Here is a 17,108-nt window from a genome sequence, read left to right as displayed (position 1 = left end):
CACACTGTTCATGGATGCTCATCTAACTTATCAGTTCTGGGTCCTGAGGGAGACAGCTACATGGTGAGATGGTGAAGAAGAGAAAGGTACCCTTAGTAGGATTCCAGGGGGAAATCAGAAAAAAAAAGTCTGTATTTGGAGCCTTCCCAGCTCTTTCTACCCCTTGGGCTGTTTGCTCCAGTTTTCAATATCCTCCTACCTCAGCCTGTCCAAAGGTGAACGCATCGCACTGCATAAAGTCTGCTCCATCACCAGAATGCTCTAACTCCAACATTACCACTCTATCTTGATCCTCAATCAAAATTTTCACTATATCCTGCAAATGGTCTTGGCCACATATTAAAAGAAAGCTTACTGTTACACTTCAAACACATATCTGCTAGCCTAAACTTCTTAGAGGGTATGTGATGTTTTAAAAGATGCACTTTGATCCTCAGGCAACTTGTGATGGAATTCTGACCCTTAACAGCCAAATTCCCACACACAGCAAGTCTCAGATGTCCTAATTCCACAACGCATGTGCTTCATAGCCACAAGAAGTTTTTCTTGACATTAACAATTGGTCGGGTTTGTTTTGAGGGGGGAGGCTGATGGGATAATAGTCCTTTCTAACTAATGGCTGTGAACTGGAAGAAAGACTCACAGACAGGACATATTCCTAATATTTCTATAATAAATTGTGGTTTTAGCTAGTTGTTTATATAATCTAGTTCCCTATAAGGCTGTGCTTACTCATTTTAGAGTCTTTGAGATCCCATACAGTAATGAACACAAACAAGTCATTGAAAAATGAAAACATCTCTTAAAAACACTGATGTATTATTGTGGGGTGCCTGGATGGCTCAGTTAAAGCGTTAGACTCTTGGTTTCAGCTCAGGTTGAGGGATCAGGCTGAGCCCTGCACTGGGCTCTACAGCTCATATGAAGTCAGCTTGAGATTATCCCTCTCCCTCGGCCCCTTCCCCACTCCCAAGCACGCGTGGGCTCTCTCTTAAAAAAAAAAAAAAAAAAATTAGATATGTCATTTTTACTAATGATGATTCCCTGGAGAGAAAAACTTCTATACACTTTCAATGATAATGTTTAAACACCTAAAAATCAACAGAGGGCCTTTAGCTTCTCCCATTATGTCTCCGCCCATCTGGTTCTGAAAAGCAGAGGCAGGTAAAGCTGAAAGAAACCTACTGGTTTTGAATTAGTCACATGGGCCTCGGCCCACATGCCCTGCCTACCACACAAACTGTGTGACATGGGGCAAATCACTTAACATTTCCGAAACAGCTTCCCTACCTATCAAATCAGGTTTTAACACCTACCCCCAACTAGGCAGGCTTAGTCAGTGAGATCCGCACCAAGGCTCTAACACTCTGTCAGTCGCATGGTTCCTTCCCTCGCTTCACTACAGGAAAGTTAAGAGAAGTTCAGTGGTACAGAGCAAAACGCAGGGCATCTCGCTTGGTGCCCTGGGCTCCCTCATGATTAGGCATTTTTTCACAAACATCAGGACTTCTGTTGCACACTCGGGAACTGAGCAGAGAGAGCCTGCCCCCAGCACACCCGCAGTGGTAGAAATCAAGGACACGGCCTCAGAACTGCTGGACAAGCTCTACGAACACATATTGTAGATTTGTCGCTCCAATGATGGAATGTTGCTGTTTTCAACAGACTCCAAACCCCATGCAAAGTGCTTTTTTGCTGGGCTGGGAATACAGTAAGAAAAGGGAGACAATGCACACTCGTGCAGATCCCATTTCAGTTGTTTTGAGACTTAACTGCACTACTGTCTTCCTCTCACCTTCCTCCACCGCCTGAGCACCTGTGCTATGTCTGGGCTAGGAAAGCAAAGACCTAGACCTGCTCTCAAGAACTCATCATCAGCCCCCAACATTGACACTGATACCCCTCTCAACACTCAGCAGAACACAGGTTTCCGTGAAAACACCCTGCTTTTCTGAAAAGATAAACATATGCACTGAAATTTAGCTTAGATCTACTTGAGGACTTCTATTTTGCAGTTCCTCGTTTCCAAGCATTCATTTAGATTAAACTCATCCCAATCAAAAAGCTTATGTTGGGCGCCTGGGTGGCTCAGTGGGTTAAAGCCTCTGCCTTCGGCTCAGGTCATGATCTCAGGGTCCTGGGATCGAGTCCCGCATCAGTCTCTCTGCTCAGTAGGGAGCCTGCTTCCCCCCCTCTCCCTGCCTGACTCTCTGCCTATTTGTGATCTCTCTCTCTGTCAAATAAATAAATAAAATCTTAAAAAAAAAAAAAAAAAAAGCTTATGTTACTTCTTACGAAGATAATGGAATATCCATGTAGTGGACCTCACAAATAGAGCCAATATATCCAAACTGAAACAGGTGAAAGAGACAGACATGACAGCACCCCAGTTTCTAGGATACTTCACTGCATAAATTATTATCCCAAATATAAAGCCAAAAGAACAAGTGGTAACTGTTCAAAGTGATAGGTTACTGCAGTTTTTTTTTTTTTTTTTTTTTTTTTTTTTTTTTTTTTCAGGACCGTTCAGGGCTGGGCTATAATCCAGTCAGGTCAACGTTTATATCTGATCATCCAATCACACTCAGCACTTAGAACAACAATGCAATTGTTACTTGGAACTTACGACTAAGCCCAATGAGATTTTTTTACCCATTCTTCTTTGCTCCTGTTCTATTAATAGGTGAGAGATATTCTTTGAGGAAGTACATACTGACTACAAATATTTCATGGTAATAAACAGCAAAGGCATTGGCAATTTATGTTTTCTGGACAAAGTAAATCATAAACACAATACTCAGAAATTTAGCAATGCCTGAACTAACTTTATCTTTAACCCAGTTCTGTTTTTCCACATTTTACAGAAGAAAGGCTCAGGGAGAAGTTTATCTCTAAAAAAATGCATGACTAAAATTCCTGAATGTGAGGAGGTTTCAGGACTAAGGAGGGTGACGTGTGACTTCGGTTGCTTTTCTTAATTCCCTAACCTTTGTGGAGTAGCAGTTCATGCCAGAACTTGGTTTAAAAAAAAAAATTCTAAAGGCCATTGTCAAATAAAAATAAAGGCTGTACTTTTACAAAACACACAGAGCAGCCCCACACGACCCTTCCTGAGGCTGCAGTACTACTAGCTGAAATAAATAGACACTGGGATCAGAATACATATATATTTAAATCATTTTTCTTGAAGGAGTGAATTAGGTCAGTGCCCTTAAGAAGCTCCCCATCAGCTCTCTTTTCCAGTCTCCAAACAGTGAAACCCTTTGTCCATTGTATTAACCACTGTAAACTGTTTGGACATCTATTGTTAGCCCTGGCCGACTGGGTAAATCTGGTTAAAAAGAGATAAAATGGGATTCTGTCAATGTATTTCTCACACAATCAAATTTAAGCAAACTTTGCAAAGAGCCAGCTCACTCTAACTGCTACACCAGTGCCTGAAATGAAGTTCCTGGTCATACTTATCTTGGCACTTAGAATATTTATTTGCGTTCCTGTCGCTTCAAATTTTTCTGCAAGGAGCCTTCAGAAGTAGCACTAGAGATAAAAGCCTAAAATAAAATGTTAATCAATAAATCATCTGGCCAGCCCGCTTCAAAGCAATAATAGTAAGGTCCCTGGAAAGTAAAAAATTGATTCAATTGATTCAAGATGTTTAAATGTCTCAAGAGCAATGCAGTGTAGCTCAAATTTCATAATACTAGCTAGAAATAGGACAGTCACTATTGCCAAATGTTTCAGTGGACTAGCGTGTGCTGTCAGCATGAGATTCTAGGCACCAAACAGGATAAAAATCTAATCTCCTTCCAATCTCCTTCCATTTCATTTGTCGAAAAATAAAGACAGAAAAAGGGAACATCCTTTTTAGCCCACCTGTCGACAAGATTTATATACCACCTTTTACTTTATTAAAAACTAACAAATCAGAATGACTTCAAAAAAAAAAGCCACACTCATTAATTTTCATAAAGTATGTATCAAAGCAGCTGTTCTTAGAATTAAGTCACCTTTCAGTTTCTGCATTAATTGGTAGGCTTGCAAATTATAACTTCTCAAGCTTACTCATATAGAAAAGTACCTAGAATCAGAGATCAGTAGCTAAAGACGCTGAGGCCCTACAGAGAAACAATTACATGACAGGTCTTACAGCAGCCTCCATCCTCCGGCAGGTCACTGTAATGAAGTTAAAGATTTGAATGTGTGTTACAGAGAGCGGTCTTAGGACTGCTTTGGCATCATGTTTTTCTGTAATGATGATGATACTAGTAAGTTATAACCACTGCCACTTAGGTTGCAAGTGCAACGCCAGGAGGTATCTATCCCATTTCTTGTTGGGTGGCACTCATCTTCCCTTACTCCCAGAGGCCAGAAACCCCCGGCCCCCTGGCCAACATGGTGCAGTCAGTTAAGATCGAGAAGGAGGAAGGAAAGCAGATGCCATTTGTTTTCTTCTTTCCTATAGCAGCAGTCTCAGGCAAAGCGGATTTGCCAGACCTGAGCTTTGCAGTTGTCACTAAGTTCCCTACTATTTCAGCCCCCTCTGCACGGCAGAAACTGAGCAGTTGGAAGGGTGTTTCCAAGGTCCTGGCTCTGGACCAGAGCAGCTTTCTAACTTGCTGGGGGGCAAATATGAAAGCCAGTGGTGGGCCCTTGGTTTCTGTCCCTCTAGCCTCTTGTTTTGTTTTTTTTTGTTTTTGGGGGGTTTTTTTTGTTTTGTTTTGTTTTTGACAGACAGAGATCGCAAGTAGGCAGAGAGGCAGGCAGAGAGAGAGGGAAGCAGGTTCCCTGCCGAGCAGAGAGCCAGATGCGGGGCTCGATCCCAGGACCCTGAGATCATGACCTGAGCTGAAGGCAGAGGCTTAACCCACTGAGCCACCCAGGCGCCCCTAGCCTCTTGTTTTGTAGGCATTAATGCTCTCCATTAAGTTCCTTTCTCCTTGAAATAGCTAAAATGATGTCTCTTTTCTTCACTGAACCCTGACTGATCAGGCACAGAGTGCCCATTTTACAGCTGAGAAAAACTGAACATGAGAAAAGTAAATTGCCTGAGGTAGAGCAAGCAAGTGGCAGGACAAAGGAATCCATACCCACATGTGCCTGACTTCAGAGTGGCATAATGAAAGTTAAACATGTCCCCAACACACGACCCAGCAATTCTACACCCAGGAATTCAGTCCACAAAGCAAAGTGTAGGTGATTTCCCTAGCAGCTTTAGTCATCACAGGAAAACACAAACAAACAGGCAACAACCTAAATATCCATCAAAAGAACGGGTAAACAGACTGGGGAACTCATGTAAAAGGACAACTACTCAGCAGTGAACAAGAACTGCTGAACCACACATAATACGGATGACTCTCACAGCAGTTATGTTGAGCAAAAGAAGCCAGACACAAAATACTGACTTCATTAATACAGATCCTCTCAAAGTCAACCGAAACTATCCCATGGTGAGAGAAGTCAGAAAAGAGGTTCCCTTGGGGGTGGGGTGGTAACAGAAAAAGTGGCAAGAGAGAAGCTTCTAGAGTGATGGAAAGTCCTGTGTTTTGGTCTAGGTGGCAACGACACAAGTGGCTCCATTCATGTAAGTGTTCATGCAGCTCTGAACCAGATCGTGGTGTCCGCACAGTACTGTGGGTACACTCAGTGCCATTGAACTGTACACTTTAAAATGGTTAAAATGGTGGATCCTAGGTGATGTGCCTTACCACAACGAAAACAAATTTATCAAGCTGTCCACTTGAGACTCTGTGCATTTTTACTGCAAGCTATACTTCAATAAAACACCAGAAAAACAACAAGATTAAAAAAGCTTCATTATGAGTAAGCAAGCTTGCAAGGACAGACCCTGGATACCACTGTTTCTACGGGAAAATTTTTCTCAGTTTCCCACACATTTTTTAACCCCGTTCTTTGGTAAATTGAGTCCACCTCTCCTGCCTCTTCCTGACTTGGGGAAAGACACCTGCAAACACTATACTTAAGCAGTATACACATAAATACTACTCCCACACCTCTGATTAAAATTCAGATTTGATCTGCTAGAAAGAAAGCCACCGGTATTCAAGACGAGCCCAGTGCCTCTTCTCTTCATTTCAGCGTGTCGCCTGCCTGTTTTGAGACTCCCAGCGATAACACCAGAAGGAAAAGCACCAGTGTTTCCAGTTCCATTTCTGGAAAATCTCAATGAGTGTCTAAGATGCCACAAATCTCTCTCCCCTCTTAAAAGTCACGCAGACACTAAACAGACCAGCCAAGGGAGGCAAAGTGTTCTGCCTCAAGTTATGCTGAGAAACTCAGAAGTGCCTGACGTGACGCTGAAGCTCGAGCGACAGTGATTCTGTGTCGGTGAACGATGAGGGCCTGTGGCTGTAAGCGGGAGGCTCGTCTTCAGCCCATCTGCGGAGACCGGGCTCCCGACTCCGGGCCCGCCTTGCCTTGCTTCCTGCTCCAGGCAGCGAGGCCTCGGAGACAGAAGGCCACAGGAGGAAAAGGGGGTGCGGGAGACTCCCAGTAGGCAGCTCTTCCTGGGAAGAGTGGAGGGGAAGAAGAAAGAGGAAGAACGAGTCTCAAGAAGCCACGCAGGATGACCGCAGGCCCTGGCTCGGCCGCAGAGCGAGAAGAGCACACGGCACACGCTCAGGCGGTACATTATTTAAGCTGCAACTGAGTGACAGATCTGCCCCGGAAGCTGAGGAGCTGAACAACTACTGCCACTTCTGGTTTCTCTGTTCTTTATTTTATTTATTTATTTATTTGTTTATTTATATTTTTTTAAATTTCTCCCCGCTGAGCAGAGAGCCCCATGCGGAACTCGATCCCAGGACCCTGAGATCATGACCCGAGCCGAAGGCAGGGGCCTACCCCACTGAGCCACCCAGGCGCCCAGTTCCCTGTTCTTTAGAAAAATATCTTTCAGAGAAAATCCGCTGGCCCTCTTCTTTAAAGAAAAAAAAACAGAAAACAAGCGCAAGTGTTTTAAGGCGCATGGAAGTACTTTCAGACAAGAACCAACAGAATTTGGAATGTTCTCTCAGTGTTATACCCAACCGCTTAGAGGTTAAGCACCAGAGAAGACTTCAAATACAACCCCCCATTTCCCTACACAGAAACTTCCATCCACGGGCCTGAGCTGCCGCCACCCAGCTAGCTGCCACAGCTTATGCACTACAGAAAAGGCCCTACAGAAAAGGCCCGTACAGAACTCTACCGGTTTCCTCCTTACTCCCAACTGTCCACGCACGCGCTATGTAAATGTCAGGAATCCACTCTTCTGGCTTCCCAGTGGGTCTTCAATTCTTTATTCAACAGCAGCCTTCCCCAGATCCAGTCGGGTCAATGTGGTACACTCAGTGGATATGTTTGGGGCCAGGTCAGCTTCTGGGGTTACCCTCATGACTCAGACCAAGGAGGGGCTCGCGGCAGACCGGAAGTGACTGGCACGGAGCAGACATGATAAGGGCTCTAATAAAGACTGGCATGTGCGCACCAACCAATCACGGGCAAGAAGGAAACTGATTCAGCTGAGTGAAGAAGGGTAAGGGAGGAACCAGGCTTCTAAAAATGAGCTCACAGGGACATTCCTTCTAAAGGAGTCATTCTCTTCAGAAACAGAAACGGTCAGTTTTGCTAACTAATTCCCTCAAATAATTTCATTCTGCTTTTGCCAGACATATTTGCAAATGGCCCTCTGTAGACTGAAAATGAGCTGGTTCCTCTTACAGCATACACCACCCCCCTTCCCAAAACGGACTCAGGGCCTCAGGGGTGCTCTACTACGTAAGGCACAAAAGAAACCCCGCAACCGAGAACTAGGAACGCTGCCTCTACTGCTGTGACAGTAAATGGCTCTCAAAAAATGGTTCCCAACAAAGCCACATTCGGACTGTTATTTCCTCCTGAGAGGAACGATGGTCTTAGAAGCTACAAGTCTGAGGGAAGTTCATTTATCCCTACTGATGATTCGAAAGCATTATTTCCCCTGTCCCCCTTCAACTCCAATGACAAAACGTAGAGTATCTGCAGTGTTCTTTCATCTCTACCAAAGCTTTTCTTTAATACAATGGCAAAGACATAACTGGACTTTAATCATTATCTGTTAATTACAGCCTAATAACGTTACCTACCAGGAAGACTAACTATCCCAATAATTGTCTTACAATGTATTACATATATCCCCCTCCAAATGCCTCTGGCTTGTCCCTAACTATAAATATATAACTATATATTTAGTCTCATACATACACACAGTATCTATCAAATGAGGCATACTGTAATTAAATTTTCAAAAGGTGCCATTTTTTCCTGTGAACATAATGCATATATTCACATGGCTGATTAAATTCTACAACAGAAAATAATAATTGCCCTATTAATTAATTCTGAAGTCCATCTCTATATATGCACATAGGTAAAATTTGGAAAACACATGCATTCAAGGATGGGACATGAGATCTTTGCCATGAGTAATGGTGTAATTTGAACTTTTTTTGTCAATACAGCTTCCTAAAATACAAATACTTTATTCACTCCTAGCAATTGTGCCGCCCCCACCAAATCTCTCCCACACAAATGAAATGTTGAGAGAAGACAAATAGAAACAGAAACTATAAGCCATGAATATTTTAATTAGGCTAAATATTAGGCTGAAAGTTAAAATAAATGTTATTACAAAAATGCATATTGCTGTGGTCTAAAATATAGGTGTGGCGGCACCCGGTTGGCTCAGTGCGTAGGCATGTAACTACTGATCTTGGGGTCCTGAGCTCGAGTCCCACGTTGTGGGATAGAGCTTACTTTAAAAAAAAAAAAAAGTACAAGGTGTATAAATGATTAAGAAACACTGCGTTATGTTTTTAAGGTTAAAGACCTGATTTAACTGTAACCATCTGGCAGAAGCACTAAACAAATATCTGTGTGGATTTAAAATGACTAAAGTACAAGTTACTAATTGAAGGTTTAGGATTTCACGTAAAAGGTGTGCGTGCGCGTGCACGCGCGCGCACACACACACGATTAAGGATTTTGGTGACGGAAACAAAGTATTTTCTATTCTGGTTTTATTTACCTACCATGACCATGAACTTCCAATTATTCATTTTTCTAGGTCACGGCAGGGTTACTTTTTTTTTTTTTTTAAACCGCAAGACTTCTACAATCCTAGCTAAAGCCTACTTTACAGACCAACATAAGCTACATTTTTAAAAAATTAAATGCATTTTGGGGTGCCTTGCTGGCTCAGTCGCTAGAGTGTGCGACTCTTGATCTCGGGGTTGTGAGTTCAAGCCCACGTTGGGTGTAGACATAGCTTAAAAAATTAAACCTTTAAAAAATAATAAAAATAAGGTGCATTTACATGTGAGGCTCTTTGGTTCTCTGCCTTCTCCAGCAGTGCTAGATTAGGAGAGCAAGCTGTGCTCCAGAGCACAGTGATGTCCCCTACAGTGCCGAAGCACTGCCTCCATTTTCAGTCCATCCCATCACAGGTGTCACACCAGCAGACTTTGTCTGGCATTCCTGAAGGTGTGGTCAAGGTATACGCAGCTCTCCATAACTAAACATCACACTCACATTTTAAAAGTACTACCAAGGTGCAGATTTCAAGGGCTGTGTTCACAGTTTTTGCCTTATTCTCCTATCACTCAACCCTAAAATTTATTTCTCTTACATCAAACTTTCTTTTACTTAATACAGGCCTCATTCTAAACAACCTATCCACGAAACAAGTGAATTCGGTAGCCGTCTTTATATTTATCCCTGGAGCACAATATTCATGCAAAATAACTGAAAAATAATGTGCCACCTTTAAGTCTGTCTGTGTAGCACACTTTAGAAAACACTGTTTAAGGGGCACCTGGGTGGCTCAGTGGGTTAAAGCCTCTGCCTTCGGCTCAGGTCATGATCCCAGGGTCCTGGGATCGAGCCCCGCATCGGGCTCTCTGCTCTGCAGGGAGCCTGCTTCCCTTCCTCTCTCTCTGCCTGACTCTCTGCCTGCTTGTGATCTCTGTCTGTCAAATAAATAAATAAAATCTTTAAAAAAAAAAAAAAAAAAGAAAACACTGTTTAAGGAACAGCAAAAGGGGGGGCAAGAAAAAATGCTTAATCAGCATATCAGGTTTTTTTTTTTTTTTCAATAGGACAGTATTTAGTCTCTTTTCTGAGCTCACAGGTTATCAAGGCTGGTGCAATGGATGGCCAGATGACAGAGGTTCTAGACCCTTTAAAAACAGAATGAAACCATCACTGTCATGGGAAGGCCTCGCTGGCCTGCTGGGCTCTAGAAGCAAGAGGCCAAGTTATAGGTGCGTTTCCCAATCAAGCCGAAAAAGTGAAAGCAGACTCTTAGCAACTCCAAGCTCTGCCTTGTATGGAATGCTGTCGGTGGTGTAGGTGCTGTACCAGGTTAGCCAGCGTTATGTATTTCCCAGGTACCCTTCAAACCTGGAACTAGCGATCGACAGTACTTAATGTTAGGACTGAGTGCCTGAAAATTTCTTTCCACTGCTGTTACATGGTATTTTTAAAAAATTTTAATGGTAGTACCACCTTAGACCCTCATAAATTTGGTAGCGATATCAGCTTCTGCTAACAAGAGTCATCGTAAAAATTCCTTTGGGGTGAACTAGGCCATAAATAGTTTAAGGTGAGATTTCTTTCTTAACCTCAAAAAGTTCACAAAAACTCTGGAGTTTTTAACCCCCTAAATAGGTGTTAAATCTGACCTCTGATTCTATGTTTTTGACCCCAATCCTTGGATTTAGGAGCAAGAAACTAGCTCAGTAAAACATCTGAGATAATCATTCTGTCCCTCAATTGGATTCCCCACACACATGCGCATCAGTCACACCCTCCTGTTACTATACCCCAAATCATCGTCAATGGAAAATGCCTTTCAGCACCAAGGCTGGCGAGTCCAAGGCCATCTGGCCAACAATAGTTGGCCCCCCATTACTGCTCAGACTCTAATCAATGAGGCATTTCATAGGAAGCCAGCTCTCAACCTAGATAAATTAATCTGTAGCCACAACTCCTTAATGGGATTTGCTTTAGGGATTAGGCAAGGAATTCCCTGATGGCTCATATTCTTGGTAAGAGTTATGTTGAAAGTTTCAGCTGTGATTACTAACGCTTCCTCTTAACCCCACACCCGCCAACCCCACCCCCGCCACCCCTACCTACCGCCACCAACTCCCCGCCCAAATCTGCATGACTTTGTCAACTATGGAATATAATACTGTCCACAAGACTCAAGTGGCCCCGCCTAGTTTCAAGAACTCACCTGTCTCTTAAAAAAGAGTAACTTCAGAAGAGAACCCCTTTCTAAACTCCACTGCAGGGATTTTTACATCCCCCTTGCATTCCCAGGCACTTCTGCAAAAGATAAATGGCTGGCTGTAACCTTTTGTCAGTGTACAAAGAATTAGATCAAAAGTTAAACAAATGTAGGCAGAAGTCCTTGCAAATGGAATTCCCCAGGCTGATGAGGTTAGAATTCATTGGTCTTAGGCATTTTTGTGCCTCAAAAATAGTAATATTCCCTGTTTAGGGGGTGGGGTGAAGTGTTTACTGGGAAACTGGTTCACTTCTTTGCAGGGAAAGTCAAGTCACTAATACATTTGGGATTTTAGGACTCCGCCCCCCCCCAGTCCCCCTCCCCAAGTTCTCTTACTGGCATTCAAGGCCTTTCAAGAGTGTGAGCAACTCTTTTTGTTTACCTCGGCTCCTGCCTAGACACCTACATGGTACCTCCTACCTGTACTTCTAGATCCTACCTCCCAGGACCCAGCACTTGGAGCTTTCAGCACCTGCCTTGGTTCTTATGACCCGGCACCCACACATGCCCAACACCCTAACAACATTTCACGCAATCCTCACTCAACTCTATGAGGTGGGTGTGTTATTCGCCCATCTTCTTTACTGGCTTGCGCTGTGAGGTACCTGTTCAAATGCGGCCCTTTCTTCCCAGAAAGAATCTCTAAAGGGAGCATGTGTAAGGCAGTCCCATCTTGCCCGTGTTTCCGTACTGCACAGTTCGCCTCTGTGTTGCCACACCCCCACCGCGCCCCCAGCCACAGGTATCCCAGCAGAGTCCACAGTCTCAACAGTCTGAAATGTTCAGCTCTGACAGACTCCTGAAGGCAGACACTGAGTCTTGCTCATCTTGTACCCCTCACAGAGACCACCCCAGGTAGGCAGGTGCTGGTTATAAGCTGTGTGGTTGTGAGAAGTGGCAGCAGCCATTGCAAGGAAAGAAATCCCCCTCCATCAATCTCTGGGAGCAGTTCTGAAAAAAGTTCAAGAAACACCTCAAAAGCCACTGTTGCCTGAGTGAAGCACCCCTTCTCTCATCTCCCAGGTGAGGAGAAGCCTTAGCATCCCATTCTTATTTCTAACCGGAACTTATCATTCTTAATTACATGCATGCTTTCCCTACAAGACAGTGTAACAGAGGCACACTCTTAAGCACCCCTACCGCATTCTCAAACACCCCTACTGCCCAAGAAAGATATTAAATGCTAAACTGCAACTACTCCTACTCCTCACTTAAAACATCTCCTCCTCGGGTGTGGGTGATGTCCACACACACACACACACACACACACACAGTCCCTCCCAGGAATGATTCTGACAGCTCGGGGCTGGTTTCTCCCAAATGACTGTCGGCACACCCAGCACAGACCACCAGATGTGAAGCAAAGGGCCTCTTTCCCCTGTACTAGGATTCCCCAAGCTGAGGGAGGGCGTGCGGAGTCACAGGGCAGTTTCTGTGATGGGCTGAGTCTCCGCTGGGAACCGCAGAGAAACCACATCCATTATTAGTCAGACCAGACAGCCACCACGGAGGCAGCGCTGCCTAAGAACCGAAGCTAAAATAGAGGTGGGAGGCTGTATTCCCTTACTAAGCCCTGAAGTATCCACTCCCAAGTTCCGCCACATATCAAGAATGTTAAAACCCTGCAGTCAAACCCTGGTTATTTATAACTTAAACTACTGTGTAAAAGCGGAAACTTGACAAATGAAGACATAAAAGAAAGGGAATGGTGACAGGTAAGATAATACTAGAGGAGAAGGCATTCATCCCTCCCTTTTTGTGGCTCCCTCCAAAACCCCATCTCCAGTCCCTACCTACTTTTACTTGCATTACAGAGGCAGCTGATTAAAAGGGGAAATGAGGCTCCCGGGCTCCAAAGAGTTGTCAGAGTTGTCTCACACACACATGCCTGTAACTTTGCATCAAACAGAGTCTGTGGTTTCCAACAGAAGGAAAACACAAAGGCACGCAGCAGCTCCACAACAGGCAGGACGAGATGCCTTCAAGGTGGCAGAGACCCCGGACGGAGTTCACGAGTTTCCCCTACCCTCCCGGAGGCTTAATCGGAAACCAGAGCGACTTCAGAGAGGAGAGAAAAGGATCCAAGAGCCTCGGAAGCCATGAGCCGCCACCCGGCCGGCTGAAATCTACCCCCTGCCCTCGGCCTCACCTTCAGGTGGGAGGGTAGCAGCTACCTAGCGCGCGCCAGGAAGCCCACCACGCGCTCCCACGCTCACTCCCCGAGACCTTTCTCCCAACCGGGCGGACTCGAGAGGGCACTTACACGGAGCCAACCTGACAGCTCCCGCCGCGGTGGAAAGCCGCGATCTCCTCGCACCGGCATCTCGGGCGCAAGTCCCGCCTGGGCTCCGCTCCTCCTCGTTGTCCGCGCAGACGATCCGTCCTCGGACCCCAAGCCCGGGCTGCGGGACGACCGGCCCGCGGGGCGCACCCTTTGTCCCTCCTCCCGCCGCCCGCCCCCTGCCGCAGCGCAGCGCCGAGCCTCTGCGCCAGCCGCCGGACCCGGGAAACTCTCAAACGGGCCGCTACCACCCCCGCGCGGCCGGGGGGTGCGGGGAGGGCTCGCAGGGCCAATCCCCGACGCCCCCGCGACCGGCCGCTTCACAGGCGACTTCCGGCAGGGGCGGGAGGGGCCGGCGGCGGCGGCGGCAGGGGGACCCCGAGGTGCGAGCGGCCCGCGGCCCCCACGCCCTGCCCCCCGCCCCAGGCGGCGCGATGGTTCGCTCCGCGGCGCGCACTCGGCCGGCCGGTCGGGCTCCGGCTCCGGGCGCGCGCGGGGAAGCGCTGGGCCAGCAGCAGGCAGCTTGCGGCCGGCCTGTCTGTCCCGAGGCTCTGCCTTTGAGGTCGCTTGCGCATCCGGTAGGAACACTTTTTGGAGAGGTTTGCGGCGCCTCTTTAGCTCTCTTCCGAGAGGAAGAAGAGGGGAAACCCCAAAGTTTTCTGCCCTGCCTAGAGGCCTGCCCAGCCAGCCAACACATACACGGCTCTGTACCCCACATTTCTCAGCTCAGCACCTGATGACCCGAATTCCGAGGGTGTTGGGATGTTCGTGTTAAATAAAACATGACTTCGAGGAAGAAATACTCGAGGTTATCTCTTTGACACATTTCCAACAACTCCAATAAAAAGACGAACACCTCTCATCGTCAGCTTTTAAAAGGCAACTGTAGGTCACAAATGTTTATCCAGTGGGATTTACTACTTAATTCGACTCAGTACGTTTACGTTTTAGAGGCCTATGTACAAAGAACTGCATAAGAGAAGTAAAAGTTTCCTTACTTTAGGGACATGTAAATTATTCGGAGACTCAAAACAGGTACACTGATTAAAAATATAATTTGGGGGGCGCCTGGGTGGCTCAGATGTTAAGCTTCTGTCTTCTGCTCAGGTCATGATCCCAGGGTCCTGAGATGGGGCTCCCTGCCCCATGGGAAGCCTGCTTCTCCCTCTCCCACCCCCACCCCCGCTTGTGTTCTCTCTCTCTCTCTCTCTCTCTGTCAAATAAATAAAATCTTTTTAAAATATATATATATATTTACATTATATGTATATAATATAAATAATTTGGGGTTTGAAATCTAAGGGAACCGCCCTGCTCTTCCCTTAAAATTCCTTTCCCTTAAAGCAAAACTCCGCCTAGGCTCACAAGTGGAAGGTAAGAGGTAAAAGGTCTGGTCTAACCCGCTGACGAGAGGCAGATGCTGGGCTCTCTCCCTGAAAAATTGCTTCACTTCCTGCCTAATCAAAACAAGCTTGGCAGTTTATGTGGAAAAACAAGTCCAACAGATGCCGCTCTGAAAGTGTCAGGCTTCTGGACTCCGTTGGATTAGCTAAGTGTATGCCTCTGGATAAAAAGCACTGTGAGTAACATTTCCCACATCCCTTCAAGCCTCCAGACCTAGATGTTTGGGTAGTATTCCTGATGTAAGGTGTTACTCTCCTGACCTAAGCACCGATTTAAAAAATGTTTCCCAAATTAGGTAGTGCCGACAAACAATAGCCTTTGTGATAGCTTTTGTGAACTGGTCACACCTTAGTGACGTGAGCTTTCATTAGCATTTAAAAAGGAAGAAAGGAATCCAGAACGTAGCACTAACATCTGCTGAATGATTCCCTTTTTCTCTCTAGAGATGCACTGTCCAGTATGATAACCACTTCCCACGTGTAGGTATTTAATACATTTCAATTTAAATTAACTAAAATTAAAGGAAATGACGATTTCAGTTTCTTAGTCACATTAGTCACATTTCCAGTGCTCAGTAGCTACCTGCAGCTAATGGCTACCATCCTGGACAGCACGGACATGGAGTGTTTCTACCACTGCACAAAGCTCTATTGGACTACACTGCTCCATATACTAAAATAGTCTTATACTGGAAATACTCTTCTTATGCCACAGTGCCTGCCACAGATTAACAATAAATAGTTGTTGAAAAACATGGTTCAGTTAGTACATTAGCATTGCTGGTGGCAGTTATAAATAAACTTTGTGGAGAAGGAATTAACAGTACATATTTTTCACATGTGGGTTGCATATTTGAGCCCCATTCCCAGAATTTGCTTCTCCCAAGAAATGCTATCAAACGATCACTGAACTTCTTCCATGAAGTTAAACCCCCTGATAAAAGACTTAGGCTCCCACTCTGGGGATCTCAGTCCATTACAGCAGACACTCAATAAGTAATAAAAAACTGTAAGTGCTGGGATTTCTGGAAAGCTCAGGGGACTTTGGGGAGGGGTTCTTCACCCAGATGGGGTTCAGGGAAGGCTTTCCAGACATGGGGTTGGTTACAGGAAGGAGTTTTTGAGACAGAAAGGAGGGGGAAGCTTTCCAGGAGAAGGGAATAAATACAAACGGAGAAACAAGGAACGAAGGGGCACAGAACTCGCTCTTCAGGGCCAGGAAGTGAGGTTGCCCAGGCAGGCAGTGGCTGTATTGTCCTATGAACACTGTAGAAGTGGGATTAGACTGGCGTTTTATAAAGATCACTCTGTCAGCTTCTGGAGGAAAATGAATGTGGCAGGTGGGAGTGGGGTGAGGGGTGTCAGTAAGCATGAAAAGACCAGCAAAAAAAAAACGCATTTTTTTGTGGGAAGGCAAGTGAGAGATGACATGACTATCGGGCAGCGTTAGACCAAAAGGAGCCACTTCTCAGAAATTAAGGGAGTGTAATCAGCAGGCTGGTTGACTGCCTGATTACAAACGATGTAAGGAAGAGGGAAGTGAGTCTAAGGTGCCTCTCAGGTTTCTGGCTTAACTGAGTAGATGACGGTATCTCTAGTGGAGAATGCAGGAGCGGGGAGCAGATCTTGGGAGGGGCCTGAGGAAAGATGGTGAGTTTAGTTAAGGACTGACTGAGTTTCAAAGGCTGTGGGTCATGCAGGTGGAGTGCTATGCACTAGTCACTGATGAGTCCTTGGGTAGAGAGCTCTGGGATGGAGGAAGAGATCCGAGAATTGTCAGTGTATCAAGAAAGCTGAAGTCGGGGGAGGAAGTGAGACTATTCAGAGACACTACGTAGATGGAAGCAGCAGAGGATTAAAGAGAGGACCCATGCAGCCTGTTTTCATAATAACCTTTATTATGACAGGCAAAAAAAAAAAAAAAAAAAAAGATAGGATCCATCTCTGGAAATGCCAATATTAGGGGGCAAGCTCAAATGCCCTGAGCAGAGACCAAAGAGGAAAAGGAAAGAAAAACCTCTCTAGAGCCGTATCCACAAAGTCAAAGGAAGAGTGAATTTCTAGCAGGGGAGACTAGCCAACAGCAGGCACC

General features: G+C 45.5%; 1 protein-coding gene across 3 annotated transcripts in view; it reads right to left on the bottom strand.

Annotated features, from left to right (window-relative positions):
- Positions 1 to 17,108, bottom strand: part of TJP2 (tight junction protein 2) — an 88,569-nt gene that overhangs the window by 56,100 nt on the left and 15,361 nt on the right. For 2 of the 3 annotated variants that reach the window (XM_080819861.1, XM_080819863.1), the window contains exon 1: positions 13,596 to 13,750. The exons of the other annotated variant lie outside the window; for it this stretch is intronic. In XM_080819861.1, coding sequence (XP_080675987.1) covers positions 13,596 to 13,655 — 60 coding nt within the window. In that variant the 5' untranslated portion in view covers positions 13,656 to 13,750. Of the gene's footprint in view, positions 1 to 13,595; positions 13,751 to 17,108 lie in introns of those variants that run through there. 3 annotated transcript variants of the gene reach the window in all.

The sequence above is a fragment of the Martes martes genome (genome assembly GCF_963455335.1).
Source record: "Martes martes genome assembly, chromosome: 12".
NCBI lineage: Eukaryota > Metazoa > Chordata > Mammalia > Carnivora > Mustelidae > Martes > Martes martes.
This window is presented reverse-complemented; position numbering and strand designations above follow the sequence as displayed.